This window comes from Sphaeramia orbicularis, chromosome 7, assembly GCF_902148855.1.
Source record: "Sphaeramia orbicularis chromosome 7, fSphaOr1.1, whole genome shotgun sequence".
Lineage (NCBI taxonomy): Eukaryota > Metazoa > Chordata > Actinopteri > Kurtiformes > Apogonidae > Sphaeramia > Sphaeramia orbicularis.
The window spans coordinates 47,065,047-47,090,882 of NC_043963.1; the positions used below are offsets into that span (position 1 = coordinate 47,065,047).

The 25,836-nt window shown below is 37.8% G+C and overlaps 1 protein-coding gene across 1 annotated transcript; it reads right to left on the reverse strand.

The window, feature by feature from the left end:
* mfn2 (mitofusin 2) lies at positions 1 to 25,836 on the reverse strand. Its single transcript, XM_030138609.1, has 18 exons — positions 25,462 to 25,836; positions 23,397 to 23,578; positions 22,141 to 22,276; positions 21,312 to 21,474; positions 20,554 to 20,678; positions 20,298 to 20,406; positions 20,041 to 20,148; positions 18,211 to 18,364; positions 17,361 to 17,428; positions 16,727 to 16,848; positions 15,386 to 15,512; positions 13,231 to 13,335; positions 9,946 to 10,048; positions 8,820 to 9,040; positions 6,767 to 6,922; positions 5,398 to 5,594; positions 3,884 to 4,018; positions 1 to 2,384 (listed from the first exon to the last, which is right to left on the reverse strand). The coding sequence occupies exons 2-18, from the start codon at positions 23,572 to 23,574 to the stop codon at positions 2,315 to 2,317; spliced, it is 2,277 nt and encodes a 758-aa protein (XP_029994469.1). The 5' UTR covers positions 23,575 to 23,578; positions 25,462 to 25,836; the 3' UTR covers positions 1 to 2,314.

The following is a 25,836-nucleotide window of genomic DNA, read 5'->3' on the forward strand; positions in this document are numbered from 1 at the left end:
GACTGTGCAACCTTTTATTCATTTATGCATTTTTTAAATATTTATAATTTAGATTATTTTTACAGACATACATGATCTTAAACATTTGAGCAAGACAAAAAACTACAACAATCACTGCATGCAGTTACCTTTTACTGTCTCATATCCAACTAAACACAACTAGTGTGGTTTTACATTTTAGAGAAATCCTTTAAAAAAGCATTCTAGGCATCTTTTCTTCTCACTTGGCAACATATGGTGTATGGCGTCTTTTAGCATTGGTCAGTGAAACCAAAATGAACTAGACAGTCACTCTGAGTTCATCTCATTCTGCCCCATGTTTCTATTCACAAGGCAGATACTTTTATTCAGCCTAGTGGTAAATAAGATGTGAAAGTTCCTAAATATATATAGATCCAGATTGGTGGCACTTTCTTTTAAAACATCATGAGCACAACAGATGCATAGATTACTTTCCAGGCTCTGTCGTCTGACCCACAGACGCATTTAGTGCAAAATAAAAGCATCCAAGCATACGGAGTATTATCCACAAGACACATAGGCAAGAAACAACAGTACGAATGTTTCTCTGAAAACCTACAGGTGGGATTTTGCAGTGGAAACTGATCATAATGGTGAGGGATTTTCTTTTTTTTTTAGTCAGAATTATCCCATGTGCAGACCCAAACAGTTTTTCTCATGTGCCACAGAGCTCTGTTGTCAGTCAAAAAACTTAAAAAAAAAAAAAAAAAAAAAAAAAAAAAAAAAAATGCACCTTCTCGGAACAGTTAGGTATGGGCCATGACATCATAAATTAGCTTATGTGACTGTTGTCCAATCATAAACTACATTTCCCTTGTTTTTATGGGGCCTGGTACCAGGGTCATCAGGCACACAGCAGACCAATGAACCTGTGAACGTCACAGAACATCATACTGCAATGGGTGTTTCCATATAGATATTAATGTGAAATATGAAGTTTTACATCAGAAGATATATACGGAAAATGCAACCATTTAGAATAACTATCAATTTCACAAAAAAACACTTGCCTGGGGTGTTTTTTTTTTTACACAAGGGGAAATGTTGGAAACATTTTTTGATAAAATTCTGACATTATATACATTTAACTCGGCTGTTTGCTGCATCTTCGATAAAGTATGAATAATATCTGGTAGTACTACAACTCCTTCATATTTTGGAAACACAGTTACTGTGACCCAGTATGTAGTCAGTGTCCATTTAGGCCTCATAGGTGCTTGCATCCAGATATTTCCCTTTACAGCTGTTCACATTTACTTTTCTGCCTCTTATCAGACACCTGAACAAGAATGAAATGATTAATATGATCTGATAACATTCTGTACACTTTGTTTGGATCTGCACTGATTTATTGACAAAACCATTATGAAACATGAGTTTTTTTATTACTGCATTAATGTATGTTTATGAACCTTACTGCTTAAACCAGGTGTTTAACACAAGATAATCCTTTGCTAGGTTTACTATCCCTGACCTATAGGGAGTGGTACCAGTTACATAGGCCATATATCATCTCATAGTTGGTTACTGCATAACAACCCACTCATTAGTCTATGTCCACTTTGTGACCATAAAAAGCTCATCCAGACTAAACCACAGCTGAACTGATACGAATAATTCTAAGTAGTGCTCACATCACGAAGCAGTGAGAGTGAAGAGTTGTCTTTCTCTGCCCGAGGCAAATGTGATCATGTCAACACAATAGTGTCTTCCCTGTGGCAAACTTTCCTAACAAACTCCACAAACTCAGTGAATATAGAACGCTGAACCAGGGTTGACAGTCAGAGTGCTCATGTACACCAGGAAGAACTGATTCATTCCATGTTTTTTGTCCGCTACCCATTTTCTATTATCGTTCTAAACTAAGACCGCTTTGTTCAATTCCCTCATTCAAATGGCCTTTTGCTTTGTGTGGCTAATGTTCCATCCATCTACAGGTAACTGGAACGGAGAAAAAGGACACAGTGGAGCCTCAGCAGGACAGAGGACAGTACAGCAGAGACTGTCCACCTCAGCTGCACCGTCTCAGGAAAGGCAGGAATGAGGCATAGAGCAGTAAGGGTCCTTTTCACACTGAGCTCCACATGGATTTTAATCCCTTTTTGCTTATTTCTCTTTCTGAAATTTAAGAGTTGATCTGGTGGTCTTTTTTGTGACCGCGGACTTCCCAGCGTCCCAACTGTACCTTTCATTTCTGTCATCCCGTTAATTGTCATTAACTTTAAAAATAAAACCAAGGATGTCCTATAAGTTTGGTGTGTTGACAGATGCAGTCCTCCAGGTGGATGCAGTCTTACTTGCTGTGGTGGAGGTACTGCTGGGTGAACATGTTGAGTTCACTGTCCAACCAGCCTGCCTTGTTCCTAACACACAAAAACACATACATAACCATAATGGTCAGTGTTCAGCATTTTTAAAAAGAACAGACCAGATCAGAACAGAACAGAACAGAACAGAACAGAATAGAATAGAACTTTATTGTCACTCTTATGCCGCGTTTCCACTATGTATCACCAGCTTGGCTCGACTCAACTCTGCCTTTTTGCATTTCCATAACAAAAAAGGACCTGGAATCTGGTACCCGGTACTAGTTTTTTGGAATCACCTCCGCCGAGGTTCCAAAACTGTGGACCAGATACTAAAATATGATGTGTAAACACTGCAGACCACTGACTGGTCAGAGAGTTGTCTCTGTGACCCACCATTTTACAAAAAACAGACGTATAAGTTTACAGTAAATATAGTGGTAGGTTAATCCACATAACAGCCCGCAAAACTACACCATTCAGTCAGGAAATTCAGTCTTTGGTGTCCGACGTAAAAATTCAGCATGAGTTTGACGAGACAACATGTAATGAGCAAGTTTATCAGCAACTCTGAGCAGACGACACAGAAGTAACGCGCCACATCACTATGACATTCAGGTACTATAAAGTCGGTAATGGAAACAGTCTCCAGGAATAGCATCTGGTATCCGAGTCGAGTCGGTTCCACGTAGTGGAAACGTGCATTACTTGAACAACAAAAATCAGATTAGCAGTTTAACACTTGCAAGTGTAAAAAACTATATAAAATATCACAAAGTTGTACCAAAAATATTGACAATATACAAAACTACAAGAAATACTAAAGCAGTATTTTTCAACCTTGGGGTCAGGACCGCACATGGGGTCGCCTGTAATTCAAATGGGGTCGCCTGGGATTTCTAGTAATTGATAAAAAAAAAACAAAAAAAAACGTACTAATAAAAAATATATGGTGAGTTGAGAGAGACAGTCACAATACATAAAAGACATGACAAACTGTGAAGCTGAAACTGAAGCACTGTAGTACTGTTTATCTTTCAAATGTTCATTGTGGTCAGTTTCAGATGCTGCAACTCTTTCATAATTCATAGTTTGAGTTCTTGTTTGTTCAGTATTAATTCTCAGCCTTGTAAATCCAAGCTGGACTGACTGTACATATCCTGACCAAGGAAAATAAAGTTCTCACTTTGTGCAGCAATCTACACCTGGCTTTTTTGCCTCCGTTCATAATAATATATATTACATAGACTAAATGTCATCTAAAATTAATGTTTATTTGCAACATAGTATAGCAAACTATTACACGATCAAAAACAAATTAATTTTAGCATTAAAAAAAGTCTCAGTTTTGAATGTCTGGGGTCACCAGAAATTTGTGATGTTAAAATGGGGCCACGAGCCAAAAAAGGTTGGCAACCACTGCACTAAACGAGAGAAAGAAAGAAAGAAAGAAAGAAAGAAAGAAAGAAAGAAAGAAAGAAAGAAAGACAGAAAGACAGACAGACAGACAGACAGAAGACAGACTTCTTTCTGATTGATTGTAGTGAGATTCTTACCGGAGCAGCTTGGCTTTGCTTTGCAGACTGTCCAGCAGGTCAATCTTACTGTTCATGTCAGTAATTTCATCCTCAAGGTTCTGACGCGTCACATCCACCTGCTGGCAAAGTTGAGCAAATACGCCGGCCAACTCCCTTAAAACACACAGAACACCACACAGGACATAAGAATCCACCTAATCCACTTCATGTTGATCAAACATGTTTAGTAGATACCAGTCCAGCAGGGAGTGTACAGTTTAAGACCACTACAGTTTACAGACCTAGACCTGTTTGACTGTGGCTTTGGACACGCAGTAGTTAAACCAGCAGCTCTCATACTGTCCTGGATTTAATACAGGAATCAATAGGATTTTCATGTTTCACTTTCAGTTTTATACTGGATATACACTCATGGTTTTTCAATCATTTAACAATGTTTATTTCCAAATTTGCACCTCATATTGGCTATTTTGCTGAAAAAAAAAAATCACACTACAGTTTGTAGTTATTATACACAAACTTAGTCTGAATGGCAAACTCAGAACCCCCCCCCCATGTGAAAATGTCAAACTTTATAGTAGAAAAAATATTTACAGCCTGGTACAAAAACTGTTTTGTCTCTAATTTTTATCAACTCACCTATTTCAATTCTACTCAGAGTTAAAGTAATGCATAACAAGGGCTGTGGCTGCTGTGAGTGTTGTCTGTATGTGTGGACCTCAGCACAATAAGCTGTCAATCACACATTTGAAGCTTCAGGTTGTTGAATAGAATATTTTCTTGACAGGTTGAGACTTGTAGGATTCTTCCATAAATTTTAAAGATATTTAATTACAATGTCAGCATAACCTGGCTACTCTGGCCATCGTCAGCAATAATTCACATTATACTATAAAGTCTGCCAGTGTTCATTGTAGTGTTCATGTATTCTGTGTTGGAGTAAGTTGGTGTTAGCCCTCACTCCTCCTCAGCTTAGCCAAATATGGGCAATTTCAGGCTTTAAAAACAACAGTTCAGAGCTCAGAATGGTGATGTCAGCTAGGCTTTATCAATGTTTTATTTATCAGAAAAGTAAAAACACACAAAAAAAAAGCCTAATTTTGCTGAGGATGTGAAAGTTTTTGAGCTTCTGCTGGGCAACAAGATGGTGGCAAGAGCATCACATGATGGAATTTAAATAATGATTTGCAATTTGTAATGACAGTTTTCAGTTACATATTTAAGCTTCTGTCTGAGAAGAGCAGGAGTAGCCTGGACCTCCTGTCACAGTGTAGATTTTGTGCAGAGAGAACAACATTCTGTTTCCTGCCAAGCTACTTGAATTACAATATACTAGAAAAGTAATTATGGAAGGAAAAAACCTATCGAGCACAGTATTAACAGTGTTAGATTTAATATTCCTACTTTAAAATATTCAAAAATTACCCACAATTATCATTAGTATGTTTAGAAAGGCGTGTCTTTCCCCTGCTGTTGAGAGGTATGATTATAAATGCTCCATATGAGTCCCTTTAGCTGTGGAAGTGACTCACTGTTGGACTTGATGACTACAGTTGGATCCTGTGTAACTGACGATCAGCTGAAGTTTCTCGCTAGCGTATTCGACAAACTGCCTCTTAAAGGCCCTCTCCTTAGCCTTGGTTGTCCAGGTGAGCCGCTCATAGATGTAGAGTAGCCCATACAGACCCACCGACAGGGCTATGAGACGCCAGCCCACCGCCTTCCAGATCTGTAAAAAAGACACAAGTGTTCTATCAGAGTTGTTCAAATTATTCACATTTTTTGTGAAAGTGTAGTTTCTATATTTTCATGTAATTTGGCTTTTTTTTTTTTTTTTTAAGTGATTATTTATGGGTTATTATGATTGTACTTTACTGGTCTGATCCATTTGAGATCATATTAGGCTGAATGTGGAAAAAACTGTCATTTATGAATTTTAAGTCGATACTTTTTGATTTTTCTTTTATCCTGTTTTGGGTGTTTCTGATGTTACAGTAACATGAATCTGTTTGCACACCATCTGGGGACTGTGCTCCTTTATTGTTTAAGGTCAACATTAGGTTAAGTATGTAGACTTCATGACCAAAAGAAAAGCACATGCAGTATGTTACTGGACTCTCCATTAGCTTTGATTACAGGACTTATTCAGTGTTGCATCCTTTACCCATTTAAAACTTAAAAAATTATTATAAATATACAATAATTGTTACTGCGATAGAAACAACTGCCCCCGGGGACAAATAAAGGTCTTGAATGTTGACTAATAAATAAACATTTTATTATGTTGCCATGGTCTCGTATTGATAATAGGAGAGTTGGACCACTGCATCACATCTGCTCCACCACATTCCCAAGAACCTCAATGAGGGTCAGGTCTGGACTTTGGGGTGGACAAACCATGAGTGGAAATAACGTGTCATGCTGCCTGAACAATGCTTTTACAAGTGTGATGAGCCCAATGATTCCTGGCACTGTCCGGTCTTTATGCTCTCTAGCAAGCTCTTTTGTAATAAATGTGAAGCTAATCACTGGATCAGTTAAGGTGAAATAACTTGTTGCAGCTAAAACATTAAATTAACGCAGGAATTAACACACAGAAGGCTTTCACTTATAAGTTACATCCAGAGGTGTGTGTGTGTGTGTGTGTGTGTGTGTGTGTGGGGGGGGGGGGGTGGCTAAGTTGAATAAAATTAAGTCGTGTAGCCAGATGTCAGCCAGTGGTATTTTTTTTCCGCCTTCCTGAAATGATTTCTGGATTATTTGTGCGTGTGTATGTGTATGTGTGTGTGTGTGTGTGTGTCTCCACAATGTTAACCATGTTTTTCAGAGCTCAGACTTGCTTTTATTGTTAGGTTACATAAGAGTGCCCTCACAAAAACAGAAATGTTTGTGTCTACTCACCACACCGCCAACCACCAGAACACCCATGGAGGTACGTGAGGTGAGAGATGCAAGGCCCGTCACCATGGAGACCATTAACTCTTCTTGGGTCATAGAACCTTGTGGGAAAGGAGGCATGCTGGTGCTGACTGGAGTGAGGGCCATTGGCCGCGGGACCTGCAGAAAGAACACAACTCATAAGACCAAGGCTTTGCACTGGATCCTCAGCCAGTATTAGTGGTCTTTCCAGATGCTGAAGATCAGATCATTACCTTGATCTAATAATCAATCATTATTAGCTGCCTGGCTCCTACTACCTATTTACTGAAGAGGTGTCAAACTCCTTTTAGTCCAGGGACTACATACATTCGGCCCATTTGATCTTGAATTGGTTGAAACATTAAAATAATAGCACAATAGCCTATAAATAATGAGAGCTGATTTTTCCTATTTGTTTTAGTGCAAAAAAGGAAAATTCTATTATGAAAATGTGTGTATTTACAAACTATCCTTTCATAAAAAATGCGAATAACCTCAAATTTCTTGAAATTTTAACATTATGCCTCAAGTTATCATTTAAACACGTACATTACAGATCACAGTGAATCTATAAAGCACAAAACATTTAGTAACAAGTAGAATATTGTTAAAATTATTTGAGCTTGAAATATGAAGTTGTTATTATTTACAGGTTATTCTGCTATTATTTTACTGGTCAAACACACTTAAGATCAGATTGAGCTAAAATGAGCTTTACACCCATGACTGTTCATACATACAGTGCATACATGCACAGACATTTTGGGGGGCAGGTGCTCAAGTCAAAACAAAAGGGCATAATAATCAAGAGTGACTTAAAAAATCTTTTTTTTTTTACTGTTTTCTGACAGAGTCAAAGCATAAACATTACATTAGTAATATACCACAAGCTCAACTTAAGACCTACCTTCATCTCAATAATTACAATTTTAAATGAAACAAAATTAGTGAACTTGTCTAATTTGTAGAACAGTAAAACTATCTTTAAATTCTCTGCCTGCCTGTATCTCTCTCCCTCTCTCTCTTCATTAAACATGACAAATGCCAGTAAACATCTTAACAAGGTGTTGAAATCACAGATTTTGTGAGGTTTTTTTTGTTTGTTTGTTTTTTAGGAAATGTCAGGCCAGTAGCGATGTAATGTTTTCAGCAGTGCTAATGTTATGGTTAATTTAGCACCAAACAACGTCAGGGGATTACACAAACACTGTCATTACTCGTCTGATGCTGTGGGTCAGAGGAGAAGTACGCTGCAGGTTTGGCCTGGCGTTAAGTACGGTATCAGCGTTAAGTGGAGGAGGAAGAGGAAGGGGCATGGCGGGGGCTTGCGAGCACTGCGGAGCAGAAAGGGGTAGAATTCTCACAAGAACTCAAATAACTGCCAGCCCCATCAGAAATCAAAATACATTTGTGGGGAATTGATGACAGTAGTATTTTTTATTCTTAAATATTAATGAATGAAGAAACAACTGGGCTCCAGCAGAAAGGGCACTTTTCTCATCCAGGGCAAAAGGGCAGGTGCTTGAGCACCACTAGAGGTCTATCTGTGCATGTGCCTGATTCAGTGTAATTTCTGCACTTTGCAAATTCATCCCACAGGCTGGATTAGAACCTTTGGCTGGCTGATTTTGGCCCATGGGCCGTATGTTTGACACTCCTGACCTAATGTCATCGGCCTTTCCCCTTTCCTCGGTCCCAGCCACAATTAACAGCTTTTAACTCACACACACAGTTAACTAAATACAAACATGATGGCGCTTTGATTCACTGAGTGCATTCTGAAATTCAACCTAAAATTTTTAGAGCATCATTTAAACTGTTCACTGAAAACTCTGACAAATGGCAGATTTAGAGATTTAGGATCTGCAGACATATTGTTGAACTGTCAAAATCCTGCACAGCAAACATCCTGCAAAATAGTTCTTGAGTAACAGCGTGGATGTGGACACTTTAATGTCACATGAGCTCTAAAACCATTTGGCTGCATTACCTTGCCTCTGTGTGCTCACAGTTGTGCTATGCAGTCAGCTGTTACCTGGTCGTTATAGCCCATAAGGGCCCGCCGTGTGTTCTTGGGCCCCAGGAAACGGTTGACAAGCATGGTCCAACCCAGAGAGAAGTGGAAGCTGATGTCCTCCTGAAAGTCACTGCAAAGCTTGTCACAGGCCAGGTCATAGCTAAGGCTGAAGCAGTGACGAGGAACCAGCTTGTCGACCTGCTCTCTGGCAGCACTGGGCAGCAGGGGCTTCAAACCCTCTGCAATGAGAAACAGTCAGTAAGTTCACCGCATATTCAGTCATCATTCACCTCATACATGTACTCATACTGTACACAATTATACCATGGCTCAATGGCACGGCAAGACAGGCAATGTACAAATCTTGATTTGACTTGTTTTAGAAGCATGCATTAGGTTTGTTAAACTGTAAATTTAATTTCATGTTATCGTTAGCCTCATAGCATAATTGCATAAATCATATTTTTGGCCAAATTGTGGTATCTGCGTAACTTTACTCTCCTAAAACTACTGCTTCATTTTATGCAGAGATCATAATTTAGCTAAAAATATGACTTAGACCACTATGCTTTCAGGCTAATAATATGCTAAAAAAAAAAAAAATTTAAACAACCAGAATTGTACCCACGCAAAGATGTGAAGTGATGTAACCATAAGACATTATCTCTAGATGTGTTGTAAATGAGCTCTTTTCTAAATATTTAACAAATTATGTGAAAAAAAAAAAAAAAAAAAAAAAGCTGAAAAATAAGTGACCAAGTTGCAATAGAGGATTACATTCAATTCCATATTACTTTTTTGTGCATTACCTTTATGGAAGGTATTGGGTAAAATATTTAATAAACGTAACGTGTCCGCACTTGAAAACCTTCGGCTTTTGGTCCACGCCAAAGTCTTTACACATATGAACAGACAAATGGACTAATGACAATACCCTGCGGTGAGCACCAAGGGTAAAACATGGTTACAACACCCGACCATGTCACTTCTAGTCAAAGGTAAAAGTGAAATACAATATAAACCTTATGAACAGAGGAACAGATACAATACAAAGTAAGTGTAAACAGTGGTAATGCATGTGCGGTGTGTGATAATATCCATGCAGAACAAAAAACACTTGGCTCGTCATAAATGTTCATGTTACCGATCATGTCAGTCTGCGTGGCCTGCAGGGCAGCGGTGATGGTGGAAGAACACCTCTCTGACATGTTCTTTCCCAGACCCTCCTCGATGTGTCGGTGGAGTTCCTACAAACAGTCAACAGTCAACTTTATAAATACTACAGTTCACATCATAGATCATACATCTGAATGTACTGTTAAGTCTGTTGCCAATCATGTGTTTTTACTAAACGTTTAACAAAAACAATGAGTTTATGACACGTTAAACACATCTCACATTATTATTGTTAGTATTATTGCTACTTACATACTTAGATTGCTTATTACTTATATATCAATATGACTACTACTACTACTGTTCTCATTTTATTCTAACTTTTACCCTGTGATAATTTAGCAATATATAGACATATTGTGCACATTATAATATAATAACATAATATGCCATTTATTATTTATTATTATTACTACTTTGCTACTTGTTGTTTATACTAATACTTTCCAATGTGCAACTGCAATTTTTCACTACTTTTTTTTTTTTATAGTTATTGTATTGGTATTTTCTTGTGGTATTTCTTGTGTGTACATTCTGTGTTGCGCTGTTATTGGATCCTCAATTTCCTGAGGGCTCTGCTCAAAGGATCAATGATGTTCTGTCTAATCTAATCTAATCTAATCTAGTGTTCCTGTCTAAATGTGTGTCAGCCTGAGATACAGACAGAAGCAACATGTCTGTAAACAAGACCAAAACACAGACTCTTTTCATATGAGACTACATTATATAAGGAAAGAAAAAATGAAACTTCACAGGGATGTGCAGGTTTCATCTTTAATTCTTTGGTGTGACAGGCTGTTTGACGTAAAAAGGTCCAAAGTATATCACTGTTATCATATTAAATTTTATTGATCCCATTTTAAGATTGTTTTATCATCCAGCCTTAACTGATATGTTCTGTTCATGGGTGATCACATAAACATGTAATACGAGGTACAAACAGACTACATGTAGTGTTGGAATTATTTGAATCTTTCCATAAAGGCTAAGTCAAAATGTGCAGTTGACATTCAGTTTTGTCAGTCAGGGGTTTATGATGTAGGACAAGCAATCAGTACTAAAAACTCCAATAACTCTGAACCCTTTTTAAGTACTGGACTGGTTTTGATAAGATAAGCTGCCTTTGGAGCAAGTCAGATAAAAGCAGAATGTAGAAAAATACAGAACTCAAACATAGATTATTAGTTATCCTGTATATTTAGATCAATACACAGGCTAAAACTAGAGAGGTACAGGAAGAAGACAAGACACAGAGTGGTCTGTCCAGATGTTAAGGGAAAGACTTCAACAGGACTGTCATGTTTGGCCTTTGAGCTCATCCAACAGGACTGAATGAGGACACTGTGACTCAGTGCACTGCTCTTACATAACACAGATCAGCTGAGCTTTATTTAGATTCAATGAACCAACACAAAGGCAAGCTGAGGTTTACACAGTGCTGCATGTAAAATACACTCAGTTGGATTTTGCTGTGACATACATGATGAAAATGCAGGACTTCAGGGCTAAGATAACTCAGATGGAGTCATTTCAGGTTAGATGGGAACTTGTATTTGTGTTGAACTGCAAGACGGAGGGCTGTACAATTTGGGGAAATTGCAGACATTGCACTATATATATATATATATATATATATATATATATATATATACACATACATACATACAAACACACATATAAATACATTTTTCAGAGGAATTTTCAGAGGACCTGAGTATCACTTTATGCAGCAAATGACTCATTCTAGAATGACTTGAGTGATTTTGTAGGAAGAGCACCTGCATAGAAAGGTTTTGTAAACTCTAAAACATGTCGTCTACTTGGAACCTTCTTTTCTTGAACTTTAATGCTATAACTGGTTTCAGTGCACAATACAGAAACATGTGAGCTGTGCAACTACTCTCCTTTAGTCATGTTGTGGTTTTTTGTACTGTTGCTGCCAAAGGTAAACAGTAAATTGTTTTCCCTTTGTGTGAGAAGAGTAACTAAACCAGAGATTCATCAGTCTTTATGAGACAAGGTCCATATATCGACTGGGTCAAATGAATTTGTCCAAATCACATGCAATGTTATTGCGGCTAAGTATGTTCTGCACTTTGAATAGAAGTGTGTTTGCAATATTTGGATTACTGTCTAATCTTTGAAACTGTGTGTTTTGCAAGAACTGTGTTGCAGAACTGCAAACAAAAAGAAAAGCTGTACGTTTTGAGTGAATGTGACATTTTGTTTTGTTTTCGTCTCAGTATTAATTTTCAGGGTGTTAGCATTCGCAAAAGATTTGCAACTGATATATTGTTTAGGTATGAGACGTTAGTTTGTGTAGGGATTCCATCCCCTTTGAACTGTTCATCCTCACTGTAAACACTGCATTTGTGTAGTTCTGGGATGTTTGCAGCAATAACACTATGTAAGCCAGGTTTTTTTTTAAATTTTCATATTTTTGTACTAGTTATTAGTAGTTCTACTAGCAACAGCGATTCTAGTTTTAACAGTTAAAGTTCAGTTTGCTATGCATCCATGTGTCTCCCCCCATCCCCTCCCCAGTCTCTCTCTCTTTAACCCCAGCTGGTCAAAGCAGATGTCCATCCAGCAGGGTCGGGGTCTGCTCCAGGTTTCTGCATGTTAAAAGGAAGTTTCTCCTTCCACTGTCACCAAGTGTTTGCTCCTGGAGGATTCTGTTGGTGTCTGTGAATTGGCTTAAGAGCCTGGTTTAGACCAGTTCTATATGTAAAGTGTCATGAGATAACTTTTGTTACGCTGTATAAACAAAATTTGATTGATTTTTCAAAATTGGTTAGAGTATAGGCACTAACAGGTTTTGCTAACACTGATCTCTTTCTCAGAACATGGAATCATTGTCTTGCTTTGCACCCCTAACTTTGTACATTTGGAACTTAATGACCTAAAAGCAAAGGTGGGCTCAAAGCCTGGACCATACAATATGTTCCTATGACCTGAAGTGTGAACGGGCATCATATTAGGTGTTGAAGTCTTTTAGAACAAATTAAAATATGACAGGCCACCACCAGCAATGTATCAGACAGAATTCTTCTATATACAACCTCTAGTACTGTTCAAGTTTTCATTTTGTATCAAGCAGCAAAAAAGTTCTATCACAATGTATTTAAAGTCATTTGTCTTGGTTGTTGTTGACCTAACATTACCTTCTGTGTAACTAACAGACCCATGATGTGTACTGAACATACTTTGTGCTCAAAGTAGTGACATAATTTAACGTGTGTGTTAAACTCACATTCTTGTAGACCTTGAGCACTACTAGTGACGGGTGGAAGTCCAGGTGGAAGTCATCGACCAGAACATGAAGCTTCCTGATCTCCTCTGCCATGGCATTAGACACCTGAGCATGAGCAGAGAGCAGAGAGTGGGCCGTATGTTTGACACCCATGATTTATAGTATTCCCTCATCATGGAAACAGTGGACAGAACCAGACAAAGAAGGAATTGTAAGTGTGACTAAACCCCCAAACATTTTACAGCTGAAAACTGTGGAATAGAGGGTATGCACGTGACATCACCGCCAGCGGAAGTCACCGCAGTTCCGGCCACTGAGTGGCAGAAAGAGGGAGATGAGTGGTAGCATTGGGTTCAATACTGTCTAAACTTAAGAACAATATTCCCCAAAAAATGAGGAAGAGCTGTTGTGCGACTGATTGTATGAACAGGTTAAAAAGCAGTCGGAGCTATCGTTTTACAGGCATTGAAAGCCAAAGTGAAGAGAAGTAGATGGATCCACAAATCCAGGAAACCAAACCTAGATTTGTGGATCCCATTTCGTGTCAGGTAGCATTAATTTATGTTGTATTGTTGGTTAAAATCATACCTTAAATTATGTATTGTTTTGGCTAACGTTCCTTCTTAGTAAAGTCCTTGGTTTCATAATCAGAGCTTTCATGGTTTTTTGTTTTCATTTTTTGATTACAAACCTTGTGCTCCTACATGATTTGTAAACTAACTTAAACTGAGGCTAACCCAGTTTTTCAAATACGGGGGAACGGGAGAATAAAGCTACGACATTTTTATTTTCTCATGTGGTCCTAATGTATTAGGACACATGAGAAAATAAAAACGCTTGTCACTACGAGAATAAAGTCATAAAATATCGATATAAAACCCGTAATTTTATGATAATAAAGTGAAATACAAAAAAAAAAAAAAAAAAAAAAAAAAAAAAAATCACAACATTATGAGAATAAAGTCATAGTTATAAAATAAACCCTCATAATTTAACAAAAATGTCATTTGTTTATGAGATTAAAGTCATCATATTCCAACAATAAAGCCATAATATTACAAGAATAATGTCATAATTTAAAAGCAGGTGGTAAAAATATAAATGACAAGAATAAAGTCATACCCTGCTCGTACAAAGCAGTAGTATTTGTGGTGTATAAAGTACTTCATATTAACTAGACATAAATATCCTCATTAGCTAGATCGTGTGTGTGTGTGTATATATATATATATATATATATATATATATATATATATATATATATATATATATATATATATATAGACACACACACACTGGGGTCAGTGCATGGTCTACTGTAAATGCACTTTGGATCAGCTGGTTCTGGGCCCTAGTTTTTGGACCCTGGTCATCAGTGATGATGAAACCACGTATATTTGTTTCAGGTAAAAATAGCGATGATCCCCTACACCCTGGATGTCCGCATACATGATTTCGGGCCACATGTCAATGTTCATGGACCACTTGTTCTTTGGTAGCTCATACGGAGCCATATTAAATCCAGCTGTCCTTAATTTAATTTCACATTTCACATTTTCCCAGTCTCGCTGTGTTTACAGCTATACTCCGTCATGTTGAGCAGGTTGGTTTTTGCCACTCAGGCTGACTTAGAGGGGCGTGGCCCAGGGGGGAAGTGACGTATGTACATACCCTCTATATGGATATTTAGTAGTAGTAGTGTGAACAGCTTCAGATTACCAACAACTGCATTTTCAAATAATTCAGGGTTTTTTCTTAATAAGGCCAAAGTAACTAGATATGATAAAAAAAAAAATAGTTCTACCACACAGCATCAAATTTCAGCAGTGGAGACATGAACTTTGGAAATCTAAAGATTTTCAAAGTGGGTCAAAAGTAGTTTTGTTTATTCAATTCCTGTGAACAAGAACCACTGAAGACAGAATTCAAAATGTACGCTATCATTAGTGTTTGTTTGACATTCAGTACAAAACTGAATGATGATAAATCAATAATTACGATCACATACAGACAATTACATAAGAGGCCAAACCTAAAACATTAATGAATGAAAAAGTATTTGAGTATAACTATAGGAAGTTCTATGGATTTAATAAAAGTTAAAAAGATTCTTTAAAAGTGAATCCATGATAGGATTCATCCTGCTGAAATTCACCTGTCTCTCCACCTCTTCTGTGATCTTCTTAATCTTGGCCTTACAGTCCAACGTCAGTAGATCCAACTGTTTATCTATGAACTCCATTCGATCCTGACGGTCCTCTTTGGTCTCTAGGCAGTAATGGCTGGACACACACAAAAAGTTAAAAGCTTTGTTTACATGTTCTGGTTGCATCACTTCTAAACGCACAGGTACCATTGACTACCATGTAAATATTAAGGGTTGGTTCATTAGACCCATCTTTATCATATCATTATTGTTGTGGCTTAAATCTTTGACAGAAGTAGTATATCATACAATAAGGTCCTACCTCAGCTGTTGATGGAGGAGCTGACATAAAAGGTAGAGGTTGACTAAAGCTGAATGTTGATTTTAGCTTTTGCACCTTGAAATGAACCTCTGGTCTGGATCATATAATGTTCTTTCTACAGTTGATCAGAGCCTTTGTCTCACCTTTGTTCCTGCAGCTCTTTAAACGTGGTGTTATTTCCATTTCCGTTCACATCTTATATGTCATTTGTTTATTCATATAGTAAAAGTCTCTCTGAATCAGTTTCCACTGCATTTCCCATATGCCTTTTACCAATACAGGGTTTCCACAGTTTCCCTGAAATGATTTTCCAGGACATTTTCAGCAGCTACAGAGACAAGTTATCACGTCATACACTAATCCATTCCCCTGTCCCCCTCCTTCTTTGGAAGTGTTCTTTTCTGCAGCTGTAACTTACATTTGCCCAGATTGTTTCTACGTTTATTACTCAGACATTTGATGTGTACTCTATGGCTATAATTTATCAATGAAAAATAATGACAAATGTATCATAGAATAATGCAAACACCCACAGATTACAGCACTTCATGAGCCTGACAAACTGGAGTTACAATGTTCAACTGGACAATTCCCAACTAAACTTTCTCTTCTCTCTTACTTTCTTTCCTGCACTTTCCCAGAAATATTTGTATATTTTCCATAAATCACTGAAAAACCATCTCCTTTGTTTCATCTCAGTTTAGGCACACAAGGTCACAAGGCAGGGGAGGATAAATAATTTTCCAGGATAACTTAACTGTTTCCGGGACATTTGACCTTTTTTCTCATTTTCCATGACAGGAAAATTGGTCAATAATTTTCCAGGTTTTCCAGGACACATGGGAACCCTGCAATACACTTTGCTTTCCATGCTTCCCAAACTAAACTATTTCCTGCCTTTTTCTTTTTTAAGATGGATGGAAATTAACTTAATCAAGATTTTACAACCGATACTATTTCATTCTGATTCCTTTGGCTTCCATGCAGTCTCAGTTAATTGTCATGTAATGACAGTGTAAATTGCTCACCTCTGCTCCTGTGCAGCGACATGTACAGAATCCATAATGCGGCGCAGAGCCTCTGATATCTGCTTGGCCCTCACTGTGTGTTGTTCAAACTTGGTCTTCACCGCTGACTGCGAGATACACTCCTGTGTAGAACATAAGCATGTAGAGACAGCACATAAACCTAAATCAGTAAAAATTCATTAATAAAAGACTTTTTTTAAAAATCTGATTACCAAAGTGCTTCAAAAACAAAGGTTTCTGCAGTTGTAGTTGTAATTACTTTTAAAAAGGGGTAACCCTGTGTATTTCAGAAAGAATATTTGTCATCAGCATCACCTTACATGTAAAGGCTACAAATACAAACCAGAAAACCTGTCCTAACATACAGTGTGTAGAAATGCAGAATATTAAAAAGTTTACCCCCGTCTTAGGCAGGGAAATGCTAACACCCTTTCTAAAAACACATTTGGTTTTTCCACAGATGGAACTGGTGGGGGTGAAGCAGTCAGTGGTACATACACTGTTATTAAATACACTGCATACCTAGTAACACCAAAGAAGATTACCTCACTCACCAATTTAACTGAATACTCAAATATATAACATAAGCAATTAAAATATAGTTTGTAGTTTTTTTAACATGCAACAATACTACCTCAAATCTCCTCTCAAAATTCTGGAACTCAAACATTCTGGCTTGAAATCCCTCTGCAAGAGCTCCACCTAAAACAGAAAAAAAAATGTAATGCATAAAACTAAACAGAGATATTTGGTATCGCAACACTTTAGAAGCATTTTATCGTGAAAGTTACAGTGATGAAAGTCAAGAGAGGGGAGAGAGTGGATGACATAAGGTACAGGTGTCAAACATAAAATCAACCCTCCAAAGGGTCCAGTCCGGCCCCTGGGATGAATTTTTGAAATGCAAAAATTACACACTAATAAAATACTATCATAGTAACAAGTCCAAAATTTTCTCTTTCCTTTAGTGTAAAAATGTTGACATCTACAAACTATCCTTTCACACAAAATGCAAATATCCTGAACAAATATGAAGAACCTGAAAAATCCAAAGAGAAATCAGTGTAACTTTAACAATATTCTGCCTGTTACTAAATGTTTTGTGTATTTGTAGATCTACTGTGATGTAAAAGTTATGATGTACATGTGGCAGGAGGCATATTGCTAAAATTGTGCTTGTTTTCTTAAGAAATGTCAGGTTGTTCACGTTATTCAGATTTTTAAAGAAACTTTGCAGATGTAAACACTTTCATAATGTAATTTTATTTTTTTCACTGTTACTATGCTACTGTTCTGGCCCACTTGAGATCATATTGGGCTGAATGTGGTTCCTGAACTAAAAAGAGTTTGACACCCTTAACATAAGGCTCAGGTCTAATCTGAAGCCATGCAGTGACAGTACATGGTATGTGTTCAACCAGATAAACCACCAGCTAAGGGCACTGCTGTAGATAAATGATTATTAAATGTTGTCAAATCTCTACCTGTTTCAGGCATTCCCTGAGCCTTCTGCACTCGAGCCTGGAGTACTTCCTTTGCAGACACAAAAAAGATGCGGTCGCTGGCTTGGGCTCGGTCCACCACACCCAGTTCATCCACCAAGAAATTTGTACAGCGGTCCATGTGTTGCCTGCGAACCTGATACACCAACAAAACATTTTATTCAAAGTGGACTGGAAGTGAAGCACAAGTGAGTCAAAAAACAAAATCATGTAGATCACAGGCTGGGTGATCCAGAATGGTCCTTGTGTATGTGTGTCATCATGTTGTGATATGAGACACCAAACCAAACTAGAGTGAAATCTTTGAAAACAGAGCAAATTTTCCATTATGCTCTAATTTAATAAATTAACCACAGATTTGAAGTCATACATAAATATTAAGCCTGAAAAGGATCATAATGTGTTTTACTAGAGGATCTTATATTTTTAAGTTTCCTTTTCTGCTATTGTTGCCTTGCTTGTAGCTGCACTCATATGGGGGGCATCACAATATGTTATAATGCTGCAGCACAAGGATGACCAGCCATGCTGAGAAAATAGTACACCAGCAGCAGGTGCACCATGCTGGTGCCAAAACCGGGCCAGATTAATAGGTTCAGCTGATACTGTCACTGGAAATGTAGCAATTGATTCTCATAGACCTGATACATCCAACAGGGCTCTACAAGTTAAATTTAGGACCTTTTTAAGACTACCTAAAAAAAAGAATTTAAAGCTCATTTCACTGGCAAAAATTCATGACTCCTAGAATTTAGGAAAACTTGTGTCACCCAGGTGGAGAATAATCTTTTCTTCAACCAGGCATTGTTAAATTTGCACTTCCCCATGGTTACTTTTGGCTTGTCCCTTAAAGTTCCCAAAGTCAGTTTTCTGCTGCACGTGTGTTGAACTGAATGTTCTGTGATCATTTCTCACCAGTGGCTGCAAAGTTAGCGAAATTTGGTTCCTAATTTCAATATAAATAGCCGAGATGGAATGGGTGGAACTGAGCAGACTAACGTTACTTTCTTTGCAGCTTGGACATTTCCCAGACACATTTAAACACAATACGGCCAACAAGTTTATGGTAACATAACTTAAGTTAACTTAAATTTAATACCTTTTGAAGACTTGTAAGGTATTAAACGTAGATTGTAAATTCAAGACTTAAGACCCTAGGGAACTCTGATCCAAACACAGTTCAGGGTTATTTCACCAAAATGCATGTCTTTGGACCCATGCATCCACATGAACGCTACAATGCACAAAAACCAAACAGGTCAAGACTTAAGTGGAACACATGAGTTTATCCAAGCAACCCCCCCAAAGCTGCAGAAGAAGCTTTTGTTCATAGGAATATTGGAAAATAACATGTTCCATCAACCATCAATAACAACTTCAATTTATGAGGTTGTCAGGTTCTGTCTATGTTAAGAGTCCTGTGGTCTTGATGCAGATCAATATCCCAATAGAAGTGGGTGGTACTTTCACTGGAGGAGAACTCAACTAATTAAATCAAAGTCCATATATGACTTCCTATCAGTGCTCAGTAGTAACTGTATTGATATCTGTAACCATTTCCATGTTATAAACCATCAAGATATGGACAATTATAAGTAAAGACAAATTTTGTAATATTCAAAAAAATTTCTAAATTTCTCAAAACTGTGAACAAACTTGCTAACGAAGACAACAACAACGCCAGACAACACCTTCACAATAGCTCATGGCCTTTCTGCCAGTGAGCTAAAAACCATGTGCCAACGTCTATAGTCCATAGACAGTTATGGTTTGATAAGAATGATAAGATAACGATTCAACAACATGACTGACCTCCTCCATGTATTCTGGTTCTGATGCGGAGGCATCCCAACGGTTGTTGAGGATGAAAATGTTAGGGCTGGAGAGCCGTTCATTGACCTTATGAAAGAATGACTTCTCCTGTAGAAGGACAGCAATTACACATGTTTAAACAAAAGCATCACAGGAACATTCTAAACATTTGATCCTTGCAGTCATATTTATTACTACATCTTCGCATGACAAAGCAGCTTTCGTTCAATGTGAAGCATAAAGCAATTAGGTCTCACCGTCTGCATAAGTGTGGACTCAGAATTTGCCACAAGAACAAACACATCAGCGTCCAGGCAGAACCTGTCGATCCAGCTGTCAAGCTCTGTGGTCACATCGATACCTGGGCTGCATAGGAAAATGGGAAAGGAATAAGTCAAGTGCTGAAATGTACAGGTGAGCATAGCTATCTGCCAGGTGAAAACTCAAATTAGATTTACTGAAATGGAGCATAATTTATTCAGATTTTAGAAGTTCAATAGTACTAATTCTGACCTGTCCACCAAGACCAGATCATCTCTAAGCAGAGCACATTTGGCTTTTGGCCACATGACACAGACCAAGCTGCCGGCATCCAGGTCTTCATCCTGGTGAAGAGCATGGGCCAGCTGGTTCACCGTCTGCAACAAATACATGTACATCAGAGTTATGACTGTACAGAAGAATCCGCTCAAACAGCAGAGGTCAATCTGCCACTTGCAAGAAACACTGAAAATCATACTTGTAACAGTCTTGCGTCGTTAAGACTGGTTGACAAACTACAAGAGGGATAATTCATACATATTGTAAGCCTAACTAATAACAATCAACCTGGACTCTCTGATCATTGATCGTTGGAAGCTTGGCAATGTTGGAATCTCCCATAATGATAAATGGTCTTCCGGGATTTAAAAACCAAATTTGAAATGTGTAATTTTTGGAGGGGTGAAAGATACAAAGATATAGAGCAACTTTATTCCAAAATGAGATGAGCAGTTAACATTAAAATTCAAAGACACTCATCAGTGGAAAGGCAAGTCCTGATTCCTTTTTCCACAGGTTCTCCCATGCAAATTAGCTCTGGTTCTTGAACCAGTTTCATTCAGGACTTTAAGAACCTTGTTGCCAGCTAATACACCAACCCACATTTCCAACAGTTTTCAGTGGAACCACTGTAATGAAGTATGCGTCGTCAAAAGAGGGCAGTGTACAGTGCACAACAAATCAGAATCTACTATCCCAGCTTTTCAAGTCCCTCAGAGGGTTCTGCTTACCTTAATGCTCTTTCTTTCCTCAGATCCTTCAGTGAGAAGGAAGGCCTCATTGCCATCGGTACCCTCCACTCTCAGAAAGCAGTTAGTGGTGTGTCCGATTCCAGAGGGCAGCACTTTGTCACAGAGCATGGCATTGATGACTGAGCTCTTCCCATTACTGGTCCTGTAGAACAAACAAAAAGCCTATCAGGAGGGGGTGTATTGTCTATAAGACTATGCATTTTCCCCAAAAACAAGATTCGATATAAATAAAAATTAACATGAATATGATAAGAAACCATATTCTGTTGTATGCACCATCACTTTAATTGTACTGTTGCTATATAATGTGTAATTCTGTACATATTAAGAAGTTATTTAATATTTTTTTTGCATAGTTTATGGTAGTTTTTATTCTATCCTATTTACCTTACATATATACACATATATATATATATATATATATATATATATATATATATATATATATATATATATATATATATATATATATATATATATATTTTTGTTTTTTTTTTTTTTTCCCCTCTATTTTATCCTTTTATTTTTCTCATGCTACAAACACCTGGCTGACCATATTTCATTCTACTGTGTGCCATTGATTGAATGACAATAAAGCTGAGTCTTCTGAGTAAAAAAAAAAAACCAAATAAACCAGGCTTCTATTTCTATAAATGATCTGCAGTTTATCTGTTCAGTTTTCAGATTTGCCGCTCCACCTTGAATCCTTGGGATTATTTAACTCAACCTGCCACATACTCTGTTGTGAAGTTCAGCAAACAACATGGTCTGCAGTTGTCCACAGATACAGCCATTTACATATTCTTACCTCCCAAAGAAGACCACCTTCATATGTCTGCGGGCTAGCACCTCTCCAATTCCTGCTACTTTGGTGAGGTAACCTCGGACTTCCTGGACCTGCTCCTCCGTGGTAACTGGATCCAGTTCCTCATTTTTATAAGTATCTGGCATAGACATGAGAGGTCAAATGTTTGTGTCACAATTTGAGTTTTAAAGGCTACATTTGTATTACTCTGATGTACAGTTTCCAAATGACTACTGTCATTGCAAAGTGCAACCTGCAAAGAGGAAATCAAGACTGCAATTTGATTTGGCAAGAAAATATTATAGCACATCAAAGTGTAGACAGGTTAATATTAATATTTCATACTGATTGGTCTGACAATAGTGAATGTTTTCCACTGATTTGTCTGGCATCATACGCTCTGACACCAGACAAATCAACAAAGCTTGTGGGCACATTTAACACTAGGCTTCCTTTAGGCTCAGTAAAATTTGAACTGGCATTTGTGGACTTAACTCCATAATGTAGTGCTTGACAAAGATTTGTCACATCAATCCTGACCTGACCCATGTCTTTCTATCAGCTATAGATAAATGATAGTGCTATGTCATATGAGGGACTAGCTATGGTTTGCACCCTTGGCCTTTACACACTGCAATAAATCCCAGTTACTTTTATTTTTTAATGACATTACGCATAGAGAGTAAAATATACTAATCTCTTCCTATCTTTCTTTAATAAACATTGTTGTGTATTTGTTATTGAATCAGTAATCTCTGGACCATCTTTGCCACTAAAAAACAAGACTTTTCCTGGAAGCTGCTTTTGTACCAAATCATAATCATAATTACAATTTCACACCACATGGCTATTTCATTATCTTAACTAATCATTAACCCTACGTTGCCCCTGTCACAGCTTCAAGCCTTAGTGTTAGGAATGGATGTATTTACAGATTGGATTTACATATGAAATGAAGTTGATCAAATCATGAAATATGCTGCCTTCATAGTGTCTACAGTACAAAGAAACAAAGTCAAAGTACATTCATATTAACATTCATTAAATCAGTGCTTTTTTTATATGCAGTTTCCAAGTTGTTATTCTCATTTGATGTTATCCAAGTAGTGAATGCAAATTTTAGCATTTGGCAATGGAAAATTATTTACAAATCTCTGAAAGTGAATGGAATAATATTATCAGCAGCACTATTTCAGTTTGGACCAATTAAAAACTGGTACCAATTTTAGCCCAGTTCTCAAAACAGAGGTAAATCTTACCTTCTAGAAAGGTAGCACTCTCTTTTATGTAGGCTCCCAGCTGTTCAAAGATCCCATTGATCTTCTTCTTAGCTGTGACGAAATGCTTGAGTGGAGACACATTCACCTCCGCCATCAGTCTCTTATCCTTCTTGGTGTGGACTGTACTAGCGTTGGGTCGCGGGAAAACCAGAGACATGGCACTGGGCAGGAGACAGGGATTTGAATGAAAAGAACAACAACAAAAAATAAATAATCTGATAAGACTGTCACTATACAAAAAGAAAAGGCAGTGTTGAACAAGTGCAGATAATGATAACTAGCAGAATAATAAAGTTGATTAATGCAAACAAAATGCATCTCGGTTTCCTAAACTGGAGAATATAGAATATTATATAATATTATATAAATATGTGAGCATATTCTGTTTTCTACAGTGAACTCAGGACATTGTGCTACATCTTAACATCACCCTTCATGGCTCCAACTACAATACAGCTAAGCACGTATTCACTTATACACTGTTTTAAATACTAGCAAAGATGTCAGTTTATAAGTGGACAAACCCATAACAATGTCTGGTTTTGTTGACTTTTTGAAGAAGAGATATGAGGAAACTTACACCGCCATACATGGCAAACAATAACTGGATAGATTTACAGAAATGGCAGTCTAGGGATACACTGACCTGATACTGATATCTGGCTCAATACTGTCCTAAACACCTTTAACAGGTATCTGATAATGGTGATGGCTCCAATCCATGGTCCATCTATAGTATTTACTTAGGTGTTTGTGTGTGATTAAATCATGCAGTCCTTACATCCACACAGTGAGACAGAATGCTTGTTGGGGATAATACAGGGATCAGCATTCTCCCATACACAGCCTGTGAATTAATACAGGTATCAGAAGTTCGGATCTGCTTCTACCTTGACACGCAATTAACTCTCCCAACAGGAACAAACTGTGGCCTCCAGACAACCACTGGTTTAAATGAAGGTTATCATGGTTTATAGTCCAGGGTTCTGTTTAGACCTGCTTTAGACTGGTACGTGTCTGTCCTGACTGCACTGCTGGGAGGCCCTTATTCAGCTACGACCTTTCACACAGTTCCAGATACACTGCGGGCGTGGAATAAATGTGAGCTAGTCTGTCTCAGAAAGTCAAAACGATCAAGAAATGTTCTAAGAAATTTCGATATTGATGACCAAAATTCAAAATCCCACGGGTGTAGTTAAAATTTTACGGTAAAATGAGTCAGACTTAACCATTTGTCAAAACGCCGACAGGTAAGCTAGCCTAAAACTAGCCCCAGCCTCTCACATCAGAACTACATTGGAGTCTGAAAACCGAAAGAATATAAGTGGAAGTCCAAGCACTAGTCTTTAGCCACTGAATTTTAAAAGAATAGATAGAAATACAAGACAGATAACAATTCCATAGATTGTCAAAATATTACAGTAATCTTACAAAGCCATCTAGCTGTCAGTGAACAAAATAGTTGCATTAAAAAAAGAATGTGTCGTCTTAAAAGAGTGAGAACATCGGTTTAAGATGTTAACTCGTTTAGTTTTTATTTCCCACCCATCTTCAACTTAATGCGGTGCGAATGCAGCGATAATACATGACAGACATCGCCAATTTCAACTTGTCTTGGCAGTTAAAAGCTTTGGCTTAATTACCTCCGCAAAGGAGGTTATGTTTTTGCCGGCGTTTGTTTGTCTGTCTGTCCGTGTGCAAGATAACTCAAAAAGTTATGGACGGATTTGGACGAAAGTGTCAGGAAATGCTGATACTGGCACAAGGAACAAATGATTAAATTTTGGAGTTGATGGGGGGGGGGGGGCTGATCTGCCTTGGCGGAGGTCTGCGCTCTCCGAGTGCTTTTCTAGTTCTACCTGTGCCACCGACATGCTAAGACGCTGTTACACATGATTGACAAGTTATGGCTTTGAATAGTTACGAATAAGTCACGGTAGACTAAGAACTAGACTAAGAAGCTAACGCTCCACTAACCTTTACCAGGCTTAGCAGCTACAGTGACCTAGGTTGGTCTATCAAGTGTTTCAATTTGTTGACTTACCGTAGCTGGAGATCGTTCACAAATAATCCTCTGGCATCCTGGTACCTCGACTTCTGAAATGTCTGTAAGCTAAGTAGCTAGCAATATGTGACAGAATGCCAAAATTTAGCATAAATGGCTAGGGCTAAGTGAAGGGGGCGTCTACTAATATTTCAGCTAAGTTAGCTTAGCTTATCTTGCGAACAACCGGTTTCTTCTTGGTATATCTGCTCACTGCCCGTAATGTATTTCTACAAGACGTTTAGAAATATGTTTAGCAATTTCCAAACACTATATTGTTCAGTATCAATCGCGTCTTGTCCTTAGTAACTACCAATCGATGTTTCCTCTGTGATGCTACCAGTGCTAGTTGTTTCCGCGTCACTCCTCCGTTGC

Excerpts from the sequence above, each read along its gene's own strand:
- mfn2 (XM_030138609.1), bottom strand. The coding sequence starts at position 23,574 with ATGTCTCTGGTTTTCCCGCGACCCAACGCTAGTACAGTCCACACCAAG. Across the intron at positions 20,149-20,297 it reads AGTCCACACTTATGCAGACG|GAGAAGTCATTCTTTCATAA; the intron begins GTGAGACCTAAT and ends GTCCTTCTACAG. Across the intron at positions 10,049-13,230 it reads TGCTCAAGGTCTACAAGAAT|GAACTCCACCGACACATCGA; the intron begins GTGAGTTTAACA and ends GACTGTTTGTAG.